This window comes from Oreochromis aureus, linkage group 9 (assembly GCF_013358895.1).
Source record: "Oreochromis aureus strain Israel breed Guangdong linkage group 9, ZZ_aureus, whole genome shotgun sequence".
In the NCBI taxonomy this organism is placed as follows: domain Eukaryota; kingdom Metazoa; phylum Chordata; class Actinopteri; order Cichliformes; family Cichlidae; genus Oreochromis; species Oreochromis aureus.
Genome location: NC_052950.1, coordinates 5,993,649 through 6,008,836, shown reverse-complemented (window position 1 = coordinate 6,008,836; position 15,188 = coordinate 5,993,649). Strand labels below are relative to the sequence as shown.

Below are 15,188 nucleotides of genomic sequence, written 5' to 3'. Positions count from 1 at the left end.
TGTGTGTATGATACCTGAAACACAGCAGACAATAGCCAAGTCATTTGCTAATTTTCATTTGACAACGCTGCTGTTCATCCTGTGTGGAGTGATGCAATATTTGTTTTATTTAAAAAAAAACCCTCAAAATTAATTCTGCATTCTGCATGTGTAATTTAATTTTGTGCATTCATTCCCTGTCATCACAGTTCTTTCAGATCATCTTGTAGTGTGGGATGAAGGCCACGGACGGATGTGTTATTTTCTCTGTCCTGAACCTGGAAACTCCCAGGAAGCTCAAAGACAACTTCCACATTTTAATGTTTTTTCTCATATGCAGCCCAGCAGTAAATTAAGCATTTATTGCCGCCATCTTGATGGAAACAAGATAGCGGCGCATACAGATGTATGCAGCAGCACAGCGTCCCTAACTACTGTGAACCTAACGCGCTGATCACATACAGTCGTCGAACTAATAGACGGCCTGAACCCTGTCTTGGGATTGGACTGACAGTATCCCACCCAACTGGGTGCTTTGTGGCTTATTGTCTGGAACAGCAAGCGATGCAGATGCCAGAGGGAGAGGAAACAAAAACAGGGATGCAGAGCTGGCCTTGCAGCATAACTATGCAATGGTTTAAGTTCACCTGATCCATTCCTAAACCTATGCTGGTGAGGTTTAATACCTAATCTTCAAATCAGACAGAAAGACTGTCTCACAAATTCAAACTGGGACATCCCCCCAGAAAGTTGATTCTGTTCATCTGGACGTAGTGTCTTCAGTCAGCTGATTGATTCTCAGCTGACTGCAGGTTTCCCCAACCTTATAAAGAAGACATTTGCGCAATGACTGAAACAAACACCACTGGCAAACAATAGCCTGTGATGTGAGTTTCTTCATTAATTATTGAAGAAATGAGTGACTTGCTTAATTAGTGGCGTAACATTTCTCCCACTGAAAATGCTACGCTCAGATGAAGGGAATCAACTTTTTGGGGGGATTGCCTTATCTGGATGATTGTACATACATCAAGACAAACTGGGACATGGTTCCACAGGACAGGGGCATGACAGCTGAAGGCTCTGCCTCCCATTCAACTTTTATAAACAAAACAAATTCACAAGTAAGACTACAGTCTGAGAGCAAAGTGCTCAACTAGTACAGTGGTCCCTCGCTATAACGCGGTTCACCTTTCGCGGCCTTGCTGTTTCGCAGATTTTTTGTGTGCAATTTTACACATTTTTTTTGTTTTTTACAGCGCATTGTTCTCTGCATCCTGATTGGCTGTAGACGATTGTCAATCAATCTCGTGCCGCGGTCTTGTACAGTACAGAATGCGTTCAAGCTTGTCAAATTTACATAAATCTTCAATCACTAGCCGTGTGACTCTGCCCATATGGAAAAGATATATATAAATCTTATAAAGTTTGTATCTGTCTTGTGTGAAACTTGTATGAAAAGCATACAAGAGTGAAAACAGATATAAGATCCCTTGAAAAATTATATAAATGAAAGTAGTATGTTTTGCATACTTACTAAAACAATATATGAAAGTAATGAGAAAGTGGCCACTTTCATGAGTAAATCATATAAGCCTTATGTGATTCACTATATGAAGTAGGCCACATTTTATGCAAGTCTTTTATAAGTTTTTTACTATTTCTTTTCCATATGGGTGAAGTGCTGTACTGTATGTTTGTTGTATTTGTTGGGGAAAAAACTCACAATGTCGATTAAACGCGTACCGCGGATGACGTCAGTGCGCACACTGTGTCTGAGGAGGATGTGCGGAAGTGCTTCAGGAAGGTGAACGCACGCAAAGCTACTGGTCCGGACGGGATTCCCGGCCGCGTCCTCAAGTCATGCGCGGCTCAGCTGGCTGGAGTGTTTACACACATCTTCAACCCTTCCCTCCCAGCAAATGCTTCGAGAAGCTGGTCAGGGACTTCGTTTGCTCTTCACTACCCGACTCACTGGACCCCCTACAGTTCGCATACCGCCACAACAGGTCCACTGATGACGCCATAGCCCTGATACTACATACTGCCCTGTCACACCTGGAGAAGAGAGACACGTATGTGAGAATGCTGTTTGTAGATTACAGCTCAGCATTCAATACCATCGTTCCCTCGAAGCTGGACAGGAAACTGCAGGATCTAGGACTGAGCAGCTCCCTCTGCAGCTGGATCCTTAGCTTCCTGTCTGACAGACGCCAAGTGGTCAGACTGGGCAGCATCACCTCATCCCCCATCACACTGAACACTGGTGCTCCACAGGGGTGTGTACTGAGCCCTCTCCTGTACTCACTCTACACCTATGACTGCACAGCCACTAACAACTCCAACATCATTGTGAAGTTCGCGGACAACACTACAGTGGTGGGTCTTATCACCAACGGTGATGAGACGGCCTACAGGGAGGAGGTCAGCGCCCTGACCCACTGGTGTCAAGACAACCATCTCACCCTCAACGTCACAAAGACAAAGGAGTTGATAGTGGACTTCCGGAGGTGCAGAGAAGTACACACCCCCATCACCATCAACGGTGCTGCTGTGGAGAGAGTGAGCAGCTTCCGCTTCCTTGGTGTACATCTGGCTGAGGATCTTACGTGGTCAGGACACATAAACAAAACAGTGAAGAAGGCGCAGCAGCGCCTCTTCTTTCTCAGGAGACTGAAAAGATTTGGCATGAGCCCCCGCATCCTCAGGACCTTCTATCGCTGTGCCATTGAGAGCATCCTCACTGGATGCATCACCACCTGGTATGGCAACAGCACCGCTTACAACTGCAAAGCTCTCCAGAGAGTAGTGCGGTGCTCTGAACGGATAATTGGAGGTGAGCTTCCCTCCCTCCAAGACATCTACAGGAAGCGGTGCCTGAGGAAAGCGGGGAGTATCATCAAGGACTCCAGTCACCCAGCCATAAACTGTTCAGACTACTTCCATCGGGAAGGAGGTTCTGCAGTATCCGGTCCCGAACCAGCAGACTGAGAGACAGCTTTTTTCACCAGGCCATCAGACTGCTGAACACGTCATAGACACCTCACCTTCACTACTTGAACTTCAACATTATGCACTCCACACTGTACATTAATGCCACTGTTTTGCACATGTCCAACTACCAACCTCTGTATATTTTATATATTTTATTTTATTGTTTACTCTATTTAATTTGTAAAATATGTATACATACACACACACACACACGTAGAAAAACATATTTAGTATACACATCCAGTAATGCATATACTCTTATATATTGTACATATATTTATTACTTTCAGATTTAGCCATTCCTATATTTTGCTTGTTTTACGTTATTGTATTTTTGCACATCTCTGTTGCTTGTGAAGCTCGCACACAAGAATTTCACTCGCATGTACTGTACCAGTGTACCTGCACATGTGACATGACAATAAAAATGATTTGATTTGATTTAAACGTTTTGCACCATCAAAGGCAACTGCAGGTGCCTTTGGTTTCAATCTATAATACTGGACTTATTTTTCTACAAAGGTTTGAACTTTGAGAGCGTTTAAACAACAGAGAAAAGTGTGAAAATGTTCATGCCTGTTTGAGAAAAGTGTATAAAGTTTGTAGTAAGGGGATTTACAGCCTTAAACATCTATAATTATTTTTTTACAATTAGGTTTTGTCAGCGATTCTGTTAATAATTTTTATGGAGGGAATTTCTAGGTGTAGCCAAGTGGCGGAAGGCTTCCACTTGGGATCTCATCTCTGCTTTTCTCAGATGATGTGGCTCTGTTGACTTCATCAGGTGATGGCCTACAGCTCACACTGGAGGCATTCTCAGCTGAGTGTGAAGTGGTGGGAATGAGAATCAGCACCTCCAAATCTGAGGCCATGGTCCTCAGCCGGAAAAGGGTGGAGTGCCACTCCAGGTCAGGGATGAGTTCCTGACCCAAGTGGAGGAGTTTAAGCATCTCGGGGTCTTGTTCACGAGTGACGGGAGAGGGGAGCGGGAGATTGACAGATGCTGTGGCTGCAGCAATGTGGATGCTGTACCGGTCCGGCGTGGTAAAGAGAGAGCTGAGCATAAAAGCAAAGCTCTCAATTTACTGGTTGGTCCATGTCCCTACCCTCACCTATTGTAATGAGCTTTGGGTAGTGAGCAAAAGAACAAGATCGTGGATACAAATGGCAGAAATCAGCTTTCTCCGAAGGTTGGCTGACTTCTCCCTTAGAGATAGGGTGAGGAGTTTGGCCATCCGGGAGGTGCTCAGAGTAGAGCTGCTGATCCTCCACCTTGAAAGAAGCCAGTTGAGGTGGTTCAGGCATCTGGCAAGGATGCCCTCTGGGCGCCTTCTGGGTGAGGTGTTTCGGGCATGTCCCACCGGGAGGAGGCACCGGGGCAGACCCAGCACACACTGGAGAGATTATATCTCTTGGCTGGCCTACGAACTCCTTGGTGTTCCTCTGGAAAGGCTAGAGGAGTTTCCTGGGAAGAGGGGATTTCTTGGCTTCTCTGCTTATGCTGCTGGCCCCGCAAACCGGATCAGGATAAATAAATAACAATAATGTATACTTTATTGATCCCCATGGGGAAATCCCTCTCCGCATTTAACCCATTCACTCAGTAAAGCAGTGGGCAGCCACTGGGCCCCCGGGGAGCAGTATGTAGGAACAGTACCTTGCTCAGGGGTACCTCTGGGTAGCCGTTCAGTGGATTCAAACCCCTGACCTTCCGATCATGGGGCCACCACTCTACCTACTGAGCTATCCCTGCCATAAGCGAAGAAAATGGATGGATGGATGGATGGATATACCCAATATCAAAAAACAAACAAGGAAAGACCAAGAAAAAAAATGCACTTTACCTCTTTAGCGAATATTCTTGCTTCTTCACTAGCTTAACATCATGTGTGATTTGCTAATTCTTGATAGAGAGCTGAGCTAAAAATACAACAACAAAAAAACTGCAAAGTCATGTGGTGTGGTGCGATGCCCATCGTTGGGACAGAAGAGCCAATTGTAATACCACTGAGAAACTCTATGGAGCAATTAATTATATTGTGCTGTACAGGTCAACCTCTAATAGAGGTTGACCTGTACAGCACTTTGCGACACTGCGACACTGTGCAACCTATAATGTCTTGGGGACAGTGTTTGCACAATGGATACACATGTTGTGTCCTATGCCCTACATTCATCTGCTTGTCGTTTTAGATTGTTACCCCTATATCATTCTTATTACTATGCCATCTGATATCTGCAGAGTTACAAGAACTTCTTCCCATTGTTTTTTTTTTTTTATCTTAAAATCTATGACATGTAAATACAAGCAGCAGACATGTAGTCTGAGCTCCCACCTATTCCTTTCCTATCTCTCTTGCTCTTGTGCTGAGCAAGCTGGAACCAGATATCAAACCAGTTGTACAGGCACATGACCAATGCAAGCAGTCAAGAGCAAAACAGTTCTAGCTAGAGGTCAAGATAAAGATTTCCTATTTATTTTAAGTGTGTGCATTTCTGTCTGTGTGTGTGTGTGTTTTCATGTATAGCTCCAGTGATGAACTGTTAGGGCCAATTAAAATCAGAAGAAAAGAGGCGAATGGATTCAGTTTCCTGATGATGTCTTTATAGAGTTCTGCTATTCCACCCGGCTTAATTAATCACAGCAAAGTTCTGTATGTATGCCTGCGTGTGCAAAGAGAATAAAAGTTGGTATCTGATTTTCTTTTTCGTGCGTGTGTGTGTGTGTTAAAAAGTTAAAAATATCTATGTGAATATATGCGTGTATGATAAATGTGCATGAAGGCCAAAGGCCATTGATCTGATGGAGGCGTTCCTCTTGCAGCCTCCTCATCTTCAACAGAGTTGCCGAGCAATTACGTAGTATCATTTACAGTCAAGTAATGTTTGTAAAAAGGAGGAGCTGCAGTGAAGATAAGAAAAGGGAAATGCAGAGGGGGACTAAAAGGCAGAGGAAAGGAGTAGAAAGTTCCTAACTAAGATTCATGAGAAACAACTAAGGTTTTTAGCCAATGGTGGAAAAGTTCTTTGCCTTTATCATTAGTTACATTTCAAGCTGACCCACCAGTCTTCTGACAGATATGTAGTGCATGTGAGTACTACTTTAGTAACCATAAATTACATCAGAAACAAATCTTTTACATAGTGGATATCTTTCTGCTACCCTTCTACACTCATCGGTTTTTAACCAGATTGGGCATGGGCCCATTTCTACTAAATTCCTCACATTTACAAAATGTGGAATTTATAAAATTAGGAATGAAATGAAATAGAACTACATACAAATGTGCATCTATTCATATTTATGCATTTTGCCAGTTAATTTGGATATTTGAATACATCTTTTTCTAAAATGAAAAATATATATGAGCTCACCCCTTCACTCTTAGGAGCATTTATTACAAATATGTCTCTTTTCCTTAATCCGCCCAAGTTAGAAACTTGTTCAGCAACTTCTTTTTCCATGAAAAAGTGTTTGGTGACAGTACTGACTTTACATTCACCAATACTACTTCTGCTACAGACATACTGTGACTACTCTGTATGCTTTCTGTAGAACAGAACACAATGGGTATAACCTTCTATTCTGCTGCTTTTAAACTTCTTTCACTTTGAAGTTTTGAAGCTCTGACTGATTTCAGGACTGGACTTGTTGCAAAGTGGCATCCTATCATTGTACCACACTAGAGTTCAAATATTTGCATCAAAATAAAGTTGCTCATCTTTATTCACCCAAATTCAGTGGATCTCTTAGAAAAAAAATTCGAAAATGTACCAAAACTTAACACAAAAATGAAATCAACATTGTACTACTTTACTCTGTGCTACAGTTATGTAAAACAATCTTCATATATATATATATATATATATATATTTAAAATTAATCTTTGCAGATAATAAGGTCTTTATTCAAAGGGCTCAAGTCCAGAAGTGCAGTTTTTGGCACTTTAGATAAAATTGATTGCGCTAGGCGATAACACATCTTTTGTTGAGTATGTTTACCATTTTCCTGAAGCCATTCGATACACATCTTCGGCCAGATGGAATATGACTGCATTGGTCATTTCAATAGGTCTTTGGGAGCTTGATGGATAAGCAGACATAGGCGGCTGTACAGGGTGACTTTTATGGATCAACCAGTTTCCAGAACGAATATGAGACAAAGGACTGAAAACATCCGTTTAGACTGTTGTGGTTAAATGCATCTATTGAGGGATGAAATGACAGCCTAAGAGAGGACAGAATGAGGTCTGTTTGGGTTAACAACCGTAATGGGAATTTAATTTGTTACTAATGATACTAAAGCTTAGGTCCCCATTTCTGCTAAGCCAGCTACTACATGTGGAGTAGGACAAACGCATCTGACACAGAAGAAAAGAATACATCTAAACGGGGATACATATACAGTTGTGGTCAAAAGTCATAAAAGAACCAAACTTCATGAATGTTTTTTGTGACAAAGAAGCATCTGTTCCAATCACTCCATCAGAGAAAAATCAGAGTTGTAGAAATAACGGGACACTCAAGAGAGCCATATTATGTTCTTTACAAGTGTATGTAAACTTTTGACCACAACTGTACTTTATTTAAATTAATCTATGTAAGGTCTGCATTTTAAAAAAATATTTCAGAGACTCAACTTTCAAGAAAACATTATTTTTGAGAATGATAGAAAGAAAGATTTATTTTTTTTTAAAAAAATATTTAAAATGATTTTTCCCACCACAGCAATAAGATGATAACAGCCAGATATTCTTTCTATTTTCATTAGACAGAAACTGGAGGTGTAGACAGCTCTGTGTGTGTGTGTGTGTGTGTGTGTGTGTGTGTGTGTGTGTGTGTGTGTGTGTGTGTGTGTGTTGACACGATTTGAAGAGGAAGGACATTTAGTCAGGTGTAAATAAAGCTGTGAAGAAATTAACACCTGTCAAAAGAGAGGCTGCTGCTAGATGCGAGTGTGTGCATACGTGTGTACATCTTCTCTTTCTCTGTTGTGCTGTTTTAGAGTAATACCTATTTCTTATTTACTTATTTTCACAGTCTATTCATATTGTGTCTTTCACAGAGTGTGGTACGTTGGAACAGCAAACTGAAAACCAGCCATGAGTGGAGTTAAGCTTGTCCAGATGCTGAGACCAGCGTAGACCTTCTTGTTCATCACATAAGGAGTAACTGAAGACTTAACTGAAAATAAACTGTTATCAATAATGTGGTATTTTTTCAAAGTTTAGTCACTTAGCCTCTGAATGTGGATACTGGATCAGCATGTTGTATGAAATGAGCTAAATGTTCAGCTTTTTTTTTTTTTATTATAGTTTAATCCCCAATAAATCTCATACATTTTTCTCTGTTTTTGTTATCAGACCAATGGAAGGATTAGTTAACAATCACACTCATAAAATCCTTCTGTTAACACAATGACCTCAGACATAAACACCACTTACCAAAACTAACATAAGTTATGGCTTAAGCAGAATTTATTGTCATTGTACAAAGTATGTGGTATAACCGGTCTGTGGGTCACTCTTGCTTTGCTGTAGATCCGCCAGCCAACCACAGATAAGAGTGAAGTTATAACAAAAGACCATTAAAAACAACAAAAGGTTTCTGCAGCAACGGTCTGTGTTTTTTATACTGTAGTTTTTGATCTTTGAAGCTTTATCTTTTTTTTCTTGCAGTTTTCACATTTCTGGTGAACTCTGTCACCGTAACTCCCTTCCCTATTCCAGCTCACCAGTCAACCAATCAGCATTCGTCAAATGCATACTTCATCCGCTTCCAGCAGCATGTGGTTAGGATGCTGAACGACTCACGACAATAACGAAAATACTTGGACCAAATGGGATCACTCCCAGGCAGATTGGCAAAGCTTTGCAATCAACTGGAGTCAGTCTGTGACAATGAGTCCAATTCACTCTGCACTTTGTGTTTTTGCAGTAAGGGACTAATTATATATTGCTTTTATTCATATACAAAAGCAAAGTGGTCTGTGAAAGAAATTCTGTTTCAAATCTTTGAGGTGATGGCTGAACTCAAATGTAAGTAGTTCTTATGAATTTCTGTTTAACTGATGTCGGACTTACAGCAGAATGACTGTCAGTTATTTCACGGTCTTGAGGTAACGAAATCACTTTGAAAAAAGCAACTGACTGCAAGTTGTCAAAGAAATGATCCCCGTTAGTGAAGCAACCATTTCAAAGACAAAGATTTATAGCAAAAGGTTACAAAAATGTTGACTGTGCTGTGACCTTGAACCACTGTTTTCCTTAGTGTGGCTGTAGTGTTAGTGCAATATTTGCTCTATTAAAAGTGATCAAAAAATTATGAAAATGATCCAGTAAAATTAAAAATCCTTACATTAATTACATTTGTCCATTTCCCCCCCTCCTATTAAAGGTCATCATATTATGTATCTAAAAACCATTTTCAGTGAAGATGCCTTTTTTAAAATCACTTTCTGCAAGTCCCATACATCCCCCAGTACTTGCAAATCTGTGATGCCAACTGAATCTGTTACAGAGTGTCAAAAATTTGATTTTTCACTTGGGATAAATCATGAGAGGTGAAACATCTTCACAAACGTAAAGCCGTCTAATTGACTTCTTTTTTCACCTCGACTTCAATTGAAAGGGAAGCAACTCAAGCTGAATGGTAAAAAGCTTTTGCGTTGGTCTGGATTAATTACAAGGCCACAACTTGCACTCCACTAATTAGTGTCACATTTGATTTTACCAGAGGAAATAAAGTTTCAACAGCAACACCACCCTCTCCACTTTGGGTGTTTTGGTATTAGCTTAGTTTAGCAAAGCCAAAAGACAAAGACAAAAATTACTATGAGGGACATCCTGTACTTTCTGATAGGTGGTCAAGGTGAGGCCTTTAACCCCAAGAACACCATGCCTGCCATCAAGCATGGTGGTGGTAGTATTATGCTGTGGGGCTGTTTTGCTGCCAATGGAACTGGTGCTTTACAGAGAGTAAATGGGATAATGAACATGGAGGATTACCTTCAAATTCTTCAACATAACCTAAAATCATCAGCCCAAACGTTGGGTCTTGGGCACAGTTGGGTGTTCCAACAAGACAATGACCCCTAACACATATCAAAAGTGATAAAGGAATGGCTAAATCAGGCTAGAATAAGAGTTTTAGAATGGCCATCCTGACTTAAACCCCATTGAAAACATGTGGTCAATGCTAAAGAAACAAGTCCATGTCAGAAAGCCATCAAATTTAACTGAACTGCACCAATTCTGTCAAGAGGAGTGGTCAAAGATTCAACCAGAAGCTTGCCAGAAGCTTATGGATGGCTACCAAAAGTACCTAATTGAAGTGAAAATGGCTAAGGGACATATAACCAAATATTAGCACTGCTGTATGTATATTTTTGCCCCAGCAGATATGATCACTGTTTTCTGTTAACCTATAATAAAGTCATAAAAGAACCAAACTTCATGAATGTTTTTTAGCAGTTACAGTGATTGATTGCATAGACAGAGTTGGAGTCGACTATATAGTGCAGGTAAATGCTCCATCATCCACCCTGACTGATACATGTAATCATGATGTCCAACTGTTTATCCTAAAATACAACCCGAGTGTTCTTGGCTGGCAGAGCTGAATTATAACGCCACACATTTTAGTTATAGTCCAGGAAAAATTGCAACAATGCAATCCACCACAAATCTTTTATGGTGGATATTTTAAAAAACTGAAACTTATGAATATTTTGTTGCTGTATTGAACCGTAAGCTGTGCTCTGTTATTAATGCTCGAGATGTTTTTAAAAGTTGGCTTGATGGACATATCTTTTTTTATAAGGCCCAATTCACACTGCAGACTTTCACAAACAATCATACAATACCCTATGAGCAAGTGTTTGGCAATGGTGGGAAGGGAGAACTCCCTTTTAACAGGAAAAAACCTGGAGCACAAGCAGGTTCATGGAGGGGCAACCACATACCACAAATATTAAAGTAAATTCAGGGAGTAAGTGAAGAAAAGTCAAAATAGGATAAATATTCCCTATTTCCAGCCCCCTCTCTCCTGGAGAGGGGCTGGAGTCTGTCTTATTCTGGAGTTGCTCTTGGTGAGAGGTGGCGGGCTGGGATGGGTATCTTAGTAGATCTTCTGAGTTCTTCCCGGTGCACGAGAAGGTTTGTTCCCTGCACCTTCACGTCGGACGCTTATGCGCTGAACGACAGTTTAGAGTACCTGACCTTCTTGGAGTCCCAAGGTAGGGTGGTATCCCTGGGGACTCCGTGGTCTTACACACTCATATGGCAAACGACAGTGAGACCTGGAGGGGCATGACTGGGAGGAATGACCTGCCAGATCTGAAACTGAGCGGTGTTCTGTTACTGGACTTCTGTGCAAACCAGTCTGTCCATAACAAACACAGTTTTGTAATATAAGGGTGTCCATAAGTACACGTCACCAGAACACTCTAGGCCACAGGTCAATAATTTTGTAATCGGATAATGAGATCGTAGCGTAAAAGCAAAGCGTAAAAGTCTCGATTTACGGTCAATCTACATTCCTACCCTCACCTATGGTCACAAGCTTTGGGAAGTGACCGAAAGGAGATAGCGGATACAAGCGGCAGAAATAAACTTTATCTAAAGGGTGGCTGGCTCCTCCCTTACAGATCAGAGTAGAGCCGCTACTCCTCCACATCGAAATAAGCCAGTTGAGGTAGTTCGGGCATCTAACAAGGATGCCTCCTCGGTGAAGTGTTCCGTGCATGGCCCACTGGGAGGAGGCCCTGGGGTAGACCAAGAACACGCTGGAGGGAGTGGCCGGGCAGAGGGAGGTCTGGGCTCCTCAGCTTAGGCTGCTGCCCCCGTGACCTGGTCCCAGGTAAGCAGAAGAAGATGGATGGATGCATAGATTTAAAATCATATCATTAAATAATGGTAAGACTTCTTTGAAAAGTTATGTAGGGATGGGGGTCAAATAGATATGTTTGGTTTGGAACTACTAAAGTTATTTTTTTTTCCCCTTTCTGAACTATCTGAAACTACTGCAGTTGCTGTACTCCTGCTACATCGATGAGAATACTGTAATAATTTTTCTAAAATATACACATTTTCTTTTTAAAGAATTTCATGAAGGCATTAGCCTTGTATTCCTTTAGAACTAAATGAATCCAGCTAGGGAAAGAGACAGAGGGAATGGCACTTCCATGCCTGAGAAAGTATTATTATGCTGAACAATTGATCCCTGTACTGCACTGGTGTAACAGAGGCTATAAAGCCAAGTGGAAGGAACTAGAATTTAGAATGTCATCTAATGTCATCTAGAATGTCAACAGTGAAGTTGCTGTTGTGTTATCTGTTGTTATCTGTGTTCTGTTGTTATCTGTTGTGTTGTTGCAACCACTTTGTGATCCTGTCATTGATTTAATAATCAACTAGCTCTAAGACGGATCAACAAGCTCTAACGAAGAAAAGTTCACTTTGTTGCTGTTCCCGTCCACCACCGTTTGTTTTACACTGCAAAAATCAACAGTAAAGCTACAGAACCAATGCTACATTAAAAAATGCATAAGAACTGTAAACTCAGCTTGATACGATGTTTAAATTAGACAGCTTGTTGAAGGCTGAGGGCAGCCGTCCCACTTTCTGTCGCAGTGATAAATGGTTATAATGCATTATTTTCGTATAATGCAAAAGATTTTAATCCTGGTCAAAAAAGGCTTAAAACCCACGTCTCTTTCTTTAGTTTATAAAAACTGAGGGATAATAATGATCTTGAACAGAAGGACTTTTAAGATGCCAACATGTATGTGGTATCTGAAAAAGATACAACATTTATCAAAATCACCAGTTAAGAAATATAATTACGGGCATAGTAAGGACGCAGCTCTGCGATTAAAGCAGAACTGTTACAGCCAACATTAGATTTAAAATGTTTTGTCATTCTAAATTGGGCTTTTGTTGCACCATAAATAATGCCGTCAAAAATCTGCATGAAAAACTGTCCGAAGCTAAGAATGATAGTATCATATTAAAGAAACATGGGAAAAAGAAGGAGGAAAAGGGCTATCCTCTGAGGACTAAAAGGAATTATGTAACTTTCACTGACTCAGTAACCATGAGTCTGTATGGAAGCTTATGTTGTCCCGATACTGGCGCATTACATATCACGGTGTATCATGGTGAGTGGTCTGATCAGAGAAATGTATTCTGCCAAATACAGAGAGATCCCTCAAGAAAACTTGCCATAGAAAAAGTGTGTTCTAAGGCCATTTCCACATTAACATGAACAATATATGAGGCATTATATTTCATACTCTAGACACCCACATTGCTGCCTTTTTAGAGTACCACATAGATCTGAGGCAAACTCAACATACCCATGATGTTTACTTATCTTGTTTAACACATTCCAACACACACCTTTGTTTGACTGCACCAAAAGAATAAAAAGCTGCTCAAAGGCCATTGAACTAATGGATTACTTAAATCTAAAAACAAAAAAACAAACAGATTCCCTGAGATCCCATTGATGCTTTAGAGGGAAAGATAACGCTTGACACAGTCTCTAAAACTATCCGCACACTGGAGTCTACATCTTGTACTGATGGGGAGATCATGGTCCAGTGAAATGACAGGTCAGTATGCTGATCAGATATTACAATGGATACAACATACCATGGCAACAGCAAAGCCTGACTTTACATTTTCAAGCCCTGCATCTTGTGTATGGAACGCCAGGACTGCCATAATGAATTAATTAAATACACCATTAAATAATTAATTAAATGTGGCAATAATTAATTAAATCTTGCAATAATATTTATTTAATTAATTATTTCCCATTTTAATTAATTATTTCCAATTTTAATTAATTATTGCCACATTTAATTAATTATTTAATGGTGTATTTAATTAATTCATTATGGCAGTCCTGGCGTTCCATACTTGCGTGTCTTCTTGTTTCATTTTTACTGGAAACCACAATGTTTGTATTTCCACTGTCAGCCTTCTCCATTGGTCTTGTGGTAATTAGTTCACTAGTGATGACTTTAAAATGCATAATAAAAATAATAAAAATAATAAAATAATAAAAATCAAGACATTTAAGTACTGCAGAAAAATATTTTTTGTGTGGGTCAAAATAAAAAGTTCAAATCGGACAAAGTGTGACATTTGTATGCACTACTCTATATCTTCACGGTGCTATATAAAATCTCATAGAAGTATGCAAACATAAAGTGGAATGGAATTTGTTTGAGACACGGTCTTTTTGTCTCTCTCGCCCACAGCCACATAGTGCAGGGATCAGTTCCAGAGCATGCCTCAGAGCAGCAGTTTGAAGCATTCACACAGAGGATTTGCAGCATCTCCTGCTGCTTGGAACAAAGAATTAATAGCAGTCTTCTGCTTTCCAGTGCAGACTCTAACTTTCTTCTCCACCAAAGTACCCTTTAAATATATGTATATATATAGATATATATGCATATATATATATATCTATATATATATATATGCATATATATATATATATAGATATATATATATACACATATATACACACACACACACACACACACACACACACACGTAGATATATATATATATATATATATATATATTTATAAATATATATCTGTGCTCTAAGGCACACATATCTGTACTAGACACTTCAAATCACATGCAAGCATTTTTTCTTTGGCACGATACTGAGATTGTAGCATTCAATTTCAGTTCAAGAGAAGAACCACTGCTGAGAGCAACCTCCACTTGCTTTTACTGTGACAAAGAATGCAAGCACTGCAGATAAACATATACATTTGTGTGTGTGTAACTCGTAATACTTACTATTTATAGGTCTCGGAACGAACATATTCAAAAACATGGGAGACTCCTAGCTGGAACTGGTCTGCAATGGGAGTAACCCAAGGATTATTCTCTGCTTTAAACACCTGCTTAGGACCAGTCAGATCCAGATTACCTGTGGACAAGGGGACATACAAACATGCCATTGAAGCATTTTCTCGTATGTCTGATGTTTATCTTGTATTCTGCAAACTAATCACATTTACAAAGTTAGATGCAGCTTGCTATACAGCTTCAGAGCCATCAGGTTGAGGGCTTTGATCATGGGAATTGCAGTGCTAATTGGAAAGAGTACAGTACTGCTCTAACAGTTCACCCACCCAGATTTATTCAGTTGGTAGAGAAACTCAGCTCTTGCCTTTATATATGCTT

General features: G+C 40.2%; 1 protein-coding gene across 2 annotated transcripts in view; it reads right to left on the bottom strand.

Moving 5' to 3' along the window:
* Positions 1–15,188, bottom strand: part of rsu1 (Ras suppressor protein 1) — a 41,196-nt gene that overhangs the window by 12,232 nt on the left and 13,776 nt on the right. For both annotated transcript variants that reach the window (XM_031751240.2, XM_039617597.1), the window contains one exon: positions 14,799–14,931. In XM_031751240.2, the coding sequence (XP_031607100.1) occupies positions 14,799–14,931 (133 nt within the window). The remainder of the gene's footprint in view (positions 1–14,798; positions 14,932–15,188) is intronic.